Raw genomic sequence first — 8,876 nt, forward strand, 5'->3', positions numbered from 1 at the left:
TCAGAATTAGCACAATAAACTTAGCAAATAGAAAGCCAAAATCAGAGCATGATAAAGTACAGCCACACAGCTTGACGTTTGAGAGGATATATATATTATAACGGCTATCTTATCTGTTTTCAAAGTCAGTTTCTTTATTACAAGCGAAAACACGTACGTTTGAGAAAAGCCGTTAAATAAAAAAAAAAAACACATCTAGCAGCAACAGTCTTCTCGAGTGCACTGTACAAGTCAGTTAATATTATTTAAAAAAGTAACTATACAATTACTTTATAGGTATTCTTTTAATAGTTGGTTTTTGATTTAATAATATAAACTTCAATTATCGTTCATTTTTCTGTGTCTGTGCTCACACATATGAGCCATTCTTGATTAAGTCGGACGGATTTCGTAAAAAAAATTATGTCATGTTCTATACATGAAATAAGCTAACCCGTGTTCGAGGAATTTTTTTCTTCTTTTTTTCTTCGGATATATGATCTGTCAAAGTTTGCATTTTTTCGTGATTCTGACTAATCATGTACTTCTTCAAATCGTTATATCTCAGGTTCTGCTGAGACTTCATCTTAACGTCTTTTTAAAGCTAAGAAACGGGCTTAACATTTCTATATGGTCAAGATTGTCCTAAATCTAACTTAGGTATGAACAGTTGAAATTTTTGAAGTTTATTTGCATAGTGAAGACCAGTAAATTATGGATTTAAAATTATACCACCGTAATCCTTGCTTTATTCTCTATAAAAGAACGTGGCTCAAAAAAATAGGCGTTTTTCAAGAACTGTTTTAAAAATATTTTTCTTTATGACGAGATGGTTTATTTTGTGAGAATCAATAGTTTTTTGTATTTTTTTTTTTTCGAAAACTTATGTTAAGATATATTTGGTAAGGTGTTAAACATCGGGTCTTTGCATAAAGTAAAATTTTATTGCGGATATCCAGATATATTTGTATGACAAGATTTTTCTTTAAGGCGACAAACCCCTAGAAATGGGCGTGGCAATTGCAGGACTAAAATTAGCAAAACGCAGATTTTATTTCGGGTTTGGGCAGAATATCGCGTCGTTTCCAATACTTGTTCCACAACTTTTTCAATCAAAGAATATTCTAGAAAGAAAGTTCGAGTTAGCTTAGTCAAATGTGTTCCTTTAAGCTCAGATGGACTGTATGTAAGAAACGCGACTTCTTTCATTTTTGATTTTCCCTGTTGTCAATAACCTTCAATCTCTTTGAAGATCGCTCTCCAATTTCGAGTTAAAAAAGTTTGATGAACATATGGATTCTTTAACGCTCACGCTCGGGACATATCTGACTTCGGAACCATTCTATGTTTCACATAAGTCCAGATTGGCAGTTATTTTGACTAGCACGGAAATGACCTTACCACATTTGCATATGCACGTGGACATGCGCCTTCGCATTTATTGGAATATTATGTGAATATTTAAAGGGTGAACACACCAAAACTGCGACACTTTGGGAAGCATATAACTTACCCAAAACGAATTCAATATTTTGAAATTCAAATACCATAAGCTGACCACATGACCTTAGTTGGACGTAGAAGAAATTTCATTTGAATTTGATTCCTAGTTGAGTTAAAAATGGCAACCGAGTTAGAAACGAGACAAACCATTTTGCACGAGTTTATAAATGATCCGGCCTTAAGTACACGTAAAATTGCTTAACAATTAAAGAGTGCACTATTCGACAGTTTGCAGGGTCTTAATCGGTACAAATAAGGCCTGACGTTTACGAGAAAACCAGGGAGCGGGGGTTAGCATGGTCAAAGTGATAAAAACAGTGCTCGGAAGGTCCTCAGTGCGTTTTCGCGAGATCCGAAGATTTTGTCGCGTTATGTTGCAAAATCCGTACGGAGATCGCAGTTTTTCGTACAAAAGGTAAAGCGGAAAGGTTCTACAGCTCAAACAGCGCCAGACCGAGGCGCAAAGTAGAATGTTACAGCGAAATCCCGCATACGGAAGTTGTATGAATTCTAAATTAAAAAATACAACTGCATTGTTTTGGACTATGAAACCTATTGCTATAAAAATTCAAAATATATTGCAGGTCAAGATTTTTATACTGCTGCAAGTCGTCAAGATGCCCCTGAAAGTTGTAAGCTGAAAATGAAGTCCAAATTTCCAAAAAACCACATGGTTTGGCAAGCTATTTGATCCTGTGCCCGTAAGAGCAGCCCTTTTTTCCCATCCGGGACAATGAATGATCAAGTTTATCGGGATGAGTGCCTCAAAAGGCGTCTTCTGTCATTTATCAACAGATAAGGAGTGGGCCACTGTTCTAGGCGGACGTGGGAACCTGCCACTATGCCAAGGACACATTGCCGTGGTATAATGCAAATAACATCAATTTTGTACCTCATGACTGCAATCCACCCAATAGCCCAGAGCCACGTCCTATTGAGGAATATTGGTCAATTTTCAAAGAAATCTTGAAGAAAACAGGTGAAACAGTGAAAAATATTGAAGAGTGCAAAACAAAGTAGTTGTGCGCATCGCGTAAAGTCGATGATGCAGTCGTGCAGAACAAGATGGCGCGTGTGCGATGAAAATACCGATCATTTGCATATGGAGCAAATTTTAACATTTTAATAACATCTAAACTTCCAAGTTATATAATACAAAAAAAAAATTATTTCAAAGTCTGCTAGTTTGTTTCTGGTAGTATTTTCTAAGTGTCGCAGTTTTGGTGTGTTCAGCCTTTATTAAACAATCAAATTTATCAACTTTACAAAATTTTATAATTTTTATCTTCNTCTAAACTTCCAAGTTATATAATACAAAAAAAAAATTATTTCAAAGTCTGCTAGTTTGTTTCTGGTAGTATTTTCTAAGTGTCGCAGTTTTGGTGTGTTCACCCTTTATTAAACAATCAAATTTATCAACTTTACAAAATTTTATAATTTTTATCTTCCAACTAAATTTAAGGAAATATCCCGCCCAGGGGAAACACCCCATGTATACAATATACATACTTGTATATATGTCAATATAAATAATCATTCATATAGCACCTTATAAATATAAAAAATACGAAAATTTCGGCTGAAAATCGAAAAAGCAACCATTTTGAAATTGGCACTTACCACGATTTTGAGCTTCGCGTATTCTGACTCGGGAACATCCACCCAAAATAGTCTAATTGAAAATTCCATCGTTCTAGACCGATTCAGTTGAATCTGGTTCAAGAACACCGTGTGCAATGAATGGCCGCAATTACTTGAGCATATCANGGCACTTACCACGATTTTGAGCTTCGCGTATTCTGACTCGGGAACATCCACCCAAAATAGTCTAATTGGAAATTCCATCGTTCTAGACCGATTCAGTTGAATCTGGTTCAAGAACACCGTGTACAATGAATGGCCGCAATTACTTGAGCATATCGGTCCCTAACGGAGTCTTGCCCTTACTTCCGCCGTTTTCTATTACTTCTGCTAAAGCTTATCACTGGGGTCAAGCTTCAATATGGAGGGATCGTACTGAATTTAATAAAATCTCGAAGATTTTAAATATTGGATTTTCCGCTAATAGGCAGTCATTTAGAAGTTTAACTGAAACTACCTATGTATTTGTAGCTTAGTTTTTTCACCGTAATCATTTTTATAATCATAGGCTTAATAAACACTCCACGCCCTCTAAAATATATGTAGCTAACTTTGAATTTTCGAAAATTAGCGTTCAAAGATTGCGCAATGCGTATATCGGTTTTGATATATGTAGATTAGTAAGTGGTATTCCATAAGAAAAATAGCTTTTTAAATTTACTGAATGGAAACTCCTCACAGTCTAAGTGCCGTTTTCTCATGTAGGTTTTAAAATTTATCTGCCCTTCAAACCCATACTGCTGTAATCCGAATGTTCGTAGTTACGAATTCGTAGCTCCGTTCCGAAAATTGGAAAATTTATATGCTGTAATCCGACTGTAACTATCAGCGGCACTACCAGCTAAAAACGTGAAAATGAAGAACAGCTAACAGTTACATTAATATACAAAGGAGATTGTTCTGATCCATTTAGCTTAACCCTTCGGAGGGAGCGCTATGAAAGTTAGACGAGAGAGCTCGCCGCGGCAATTTAGCCGCAAGGTGTATCTCAAAGGTTGACTGCATTTTTTCTTATTTATATCGAAAAATCACTCAAATAAATCATTTCAATGATTTGTATTTATACTGAAACATATTATAAGCATTTACTTTTTAAATTTTTAAGCGCCATCATCAACAGTGGTGTTGGTACATTCTACACATTGTGAAATATGCTTGCAATGTTTTCTGCAAACATTTTTGTTACAATTAATACAACAAATTTTTTTCTTATTATTCCTGGAAAATATTCTTGGTTTAAATTTTTGTTGCGTAGCTGGTACGCTTCTATATAAGTTTAAAAACATCTCCTTTTTTGTTATTGTTGTTTCCGAAAGAACGAAAATGACACTGAAGATGGCAAAACGCCGAAACCGGTTTGTCCCCGAACCAAATTTGACAAGGGATACATTATTTAAAAACATCCTTTTTTTCTAAAACTTAAGAAAATGAATATCATAATAGTTACAATGTGTACACAAAGTACACGCACATTATAATTTTCAAATTACATATGACAGAATACTTAAAAAATAATGTGATTTAGACCCTTATCACAAACTCACTTTTTCAACTATCTTTAAAAAAATTCGCGAGTTACATTAAAATTTTTTTGGTACACGGAAGGGCGCGACGCGGCAATTCATCCGCATATATTAGACACCAACTTTCACATACAAATATCAACTGAATATATAATGCAGCAAGTAATAGCTAACTGTGGACCATGCTGAATCTCAAAACTTACAAAGTCACTAAGTGGCAGTGGCCGGCTACTACAATTAGTATTTGAAAACCACAAATTACAATTTTTGCTTATTTGCCGCGGTGCGCCCTGCGAAGGGATAAATGACAAAATGCAAGTTCCCTCCTTTTAAGGGTCTCCATTTCACTAGATATTGTGCCGCTTTAATTCTTGCAACGCTTTCCGAAAATTAGCCTACATCCTCTTTAGCTCCTTTTACAAAGCCTTGAGCGATTTGTTGTGATCTTCGACCTGATAATTTTGTAAACATTTAATAATAATTTTTTTTTCTATTCACACTTCAACTTACATACATATTTTTGCGTTTACACACTTTATTTCATTGATATTTTAAAACAATTTGTTTTGCTCTGACACGAGTTGCTATTCGTACAAAATTTCCGAAAAATACATATAAATGATATCTACGTTGGATTCAGGTATACCAACATTACGAATTTCGAAGATGGCCTACGATACGACAACGCGGATTTCAGCATATCAATTTTACTATTCGTAGCAAAATCGAATTTACGACGGATTACACATAGGGGTGATATTGTCAGAACAAAATTTGTGTTTAACGGGCAGATAAATTTTAAAACCTACATGAGAAAACGGCTCTACATCTAACAGTGGATCCTATTTAAGTAAGAGGTCTGCAATCAAAAAAAGCAATTCCTTCGTTTTTAGTCATAGGACCCAACATATATATGTATATTCATAAATCATTTTGATCGTATTTTTAAAACGTATGTGATTTTTAAAATTGGATGAAAACTAATTAATCTATTACTAAAGAAGTGCGTCAAGGTACGAAGATAACTGGAGGTATTAGAAAAGGCAGCATGCTTTCCCGCATACAAGTGAAAATTTCAAACAGCATATATAATTTTTATTTTAGTACCGTACTGGCAGAGAAAAAAGTAAGTTAATGGAAAAGGAAACTTGGCACCTCCCATATAAACTCAAATTATGATGACACATACCGCTGGAAGCATATAGCTAGAACTCTGACATGCGCTACTTCATCAATATCGCATTAATGAATTAGAGTTCGAAATATTAAATTACGGGCACGAAACCACCAGAAAAGTTATATGTATATTATGTAGTTTCATATGTATTACGATAAGGACGTCTACCAAGCACACGATATTAAAATTCCATAATTTTAACCTCCCTAATAGCTTATTTCCAGCAGAGGCTTAATTGCAGTTAACAGATAAGTTCCAAGAATTTCAACGTAGGGTGAGCGGCAAGGTTTATTTCTTAGTGTTTGCTTTCCTCCTTTTGTTTGCTTGTACTTAGTAGGAGGATTTACCCCCTTCGAGTTGTAATCTTCTTGTTCCAATAGGCATAAACAGCAGTTAAGACTTAGTAGAAATGAACTATAAGTATCTTAACTCGTTTGTAATTATACAGATTAAGAAAAAGGAGAGTACAAATAAAAATGTATAAAATATTTAACTTAATTTACATATACGTATGTAATATGTATATAAAACGTAGGGTGAAACACATGGCCATAAACTAGTTGACAATAAGTTACACTTCGTCTTACCTGTCAAATATTCTTGCTTCTTTAAGGACATTTCCCAAATTGATATAGGCATCAAGAAAGTTAGGGTCCAAGGTGACAGCTTTTTCAAAGTGATGTATTGCCAACCAAATTTCGCCTTGGGCATTAAAAACACATCCTAAATTACTCCAAGCCACAGCAAATCCTGGGCATGTTTCAATTGCTTTTAAATAGCAAGCCTAAAAAGAGTTTAGGTTAGATATTTCTTATAATCATATACGATAAAAACAAATTCAAAAATTACATTTAGCATAACATATATAACATACATATGTAACTTATATACACCAGAGAACTGTAATAACGACTTTTGGAGATCCTTATATTGCCAGATTATTCGCTTTTAACTTTAGTTATTGCACCTGCGTGTATGCGTGCAAAATGCATTTACTTACAATGCATTCGAACAAATCGTTGGCTTAGTGTACAAGCATGCTAAGTCCACTTTTTATAAAAATTGAGATTTTAGTGCAGCAAGATAGCACAAGGGAGAGCCTCAATATTGAAATGCCCAAACACGGAATCTCCACTCTTTTTTGGAGACAGTGTCACATAATGCCCAAAACATAAAATCCCCAAAACACAAAAACACGAAAACCCCAAACTTTTGAATAAATGATATTACCGATCATAAAACCAGTAGCGCAAGCCGACTCTTACCTTTGTTCTGATTCGTAGTTATGTACATACACCCGATTTACACGTTTCAACTACTTGAAAGCAATTCTTGTTCATTATCTTTTGTCTTTTAGACTTGCTTTAGTTTTTTGAATTTAAGTTGTTCGTTCTTTTCGTGGGAAATAACGAAAATGTCAAAAGCAAAGCCAAAAACTTTTTTGACGGTACTCTTTCCCTTTTCCTCACACCCCGTCTCTTCGATATCAGAATTGAATTCAAACATTAACCCATGGTGCAATAAACAAGCGAAGTAATAAATCAGATATATCGATTTATTTTATGTCAATCGAATATCGTATAAAGAATTTTTAAGACAATTTTCAAATAACATAGTGTAAAATAAATATAAATCCTTCTTCTCGATCTTATTACTTCACCTGGTACAATTTCACCATGGCTTGAACCGTGTAAAACCGTCATACATATTATCAATTTATGACCATATTTATATATATTTATGTTCGCACATGTATGTACATGTACACCGTTACGTTATAACTGATTATTTCGTTATTTTCATTTATAACCTATTTGAGATCTATATCCCACAATATTTCACTTTGCATTTAAAATTTGTATTTGTGTTTTCATCTTTAGCTTTAAACTATTTTGATAAAGAAATATTAGGGCTGTTCACGATCTTGTGCATATGTTCTTATATTTGCATATTCGTGACATTTGTAAATTCGCAACAATAAAATGCACACGGTTATCATGGCAGCAAGCATAAAATTTGCAAATCCAAGGCCATTTCCACAACAGCCTTTTGCAATTTTGCATTTATGTTTTATGTAAATGTCTTGAAGGATGAATTTTTGATTAAGATGTACTACATTTTCTTTAACCTAATAAATTTTTGCGAATTCATTACACAATTCGTTTTGAATTTTAATTCGAGAAATAATGTCGAATCATAATTTTCTGTGTGAAATACATTCAAATTAATTTGATGTCCAATCGACATGTTTGGTCTTGTAGAGTGTGTCCAGAAAATATATTCAAGCTTCGTAAACGATTAACCGGATTCTTAAAAATTTGGCTAAAGTGTTGCGAAACAAAAAACGTTTTTTTGCTTTTGTCGGTTTAAGGGGGCATGTGGGCACACCCAACATATTTAGTGTTATTCTATAGGCCAATACCTTTCAAACGATACCTTATATATTAAGTTCCGGCTACTAGTTGGAATGATATAGAGGTAAATGTGTTTTGGTTCGTGTCTCCACTACGAGATGCTTCGGTATGTATGTGGCGTCTGTACGTACCATCATTTAATTTTTTTTCAAACTTTCAGGAATTAAAGTACACAAAAAACTAAGAAGGTTTTGTTCCAGGATGTTTTGATTCGTATGCCTGTGTGGGCGTGGCTGCTGCCTGAAATTCGAAAAAAGGCAATTTTTTAAACTACCACTGAGGCCGCACTACTCAGTCCATGTCATTGATGTGGATATCAGTAGAAGGGTCTTCAAACAAGCTATCTAACGCTATCTTTTGTGTTTATAAAATATAAATACGCTATAACGTTATCGCCTGAAAACTAAAAATCGGGCTGCTGAAAATAGAGATTTCGGGCATTTTCTCAAAAACTGGTCAGTCGATTTTATTCTAAGTTTCCACAAGTCTAGCCCAAAACCTTAGCTTTCATCTGGTATATAGCTTATATCTGGGAAAACTCTTGTTGTGGAGATATTGCGATTCAAATTGAAAAAATGTCGCTCCAAAAAGGGTCAAATGGTTAAAAAATTAACATATCCGTCTAATTTGGTTACTTTA

General features: G+C 34.3%; 1 protein-coding gene across 2 annotated transcripts in view; it reads right to left on the reverse strand.

Annotated features, from left to right (window-relative positions):
• The window catches only part of sxc (O-linked N-acetylglucosamine (GlcNAc) transferase sxc), a 132,216-nt gene that overhangs the window by 82,087 nt on the left and 41,253 nt on the right, over window positions 1-8,876 (reverse strand). For both annotated transcript variants that reach the window (XM_017616407.1, XM_017616406.1), the window contains exon 6: window positions 6,411-6,607. In XM_017616407.1, the coding sequence (XP_017471896.1) occupies window positions 6,411-6,607 (197 nt within the window). The remainder of the gene's footprint in view (window positions 1-6,410; window positions 6,608-8,876) is intronic.

The sequence above is a fragment of the Rhagoletis zephyria genome, unplaced genomic scaffold, assembly GCF_001687245.7.
Source record: "Rhagoletis zephyria isolate East Lansing unplaced genomic scaffold, Rhagoletis_zephyria_1.1 Rzeph_scaffold_01198, whole genome shotgun sequence".
Classification (NCBI taxonomy): domain Eukaryota; kingdom Metazoa; phylum Arthropoda; class Insecta; order Diptera; family Tephritidae; genus Rhagoletis; species Rhagoletis zephyria.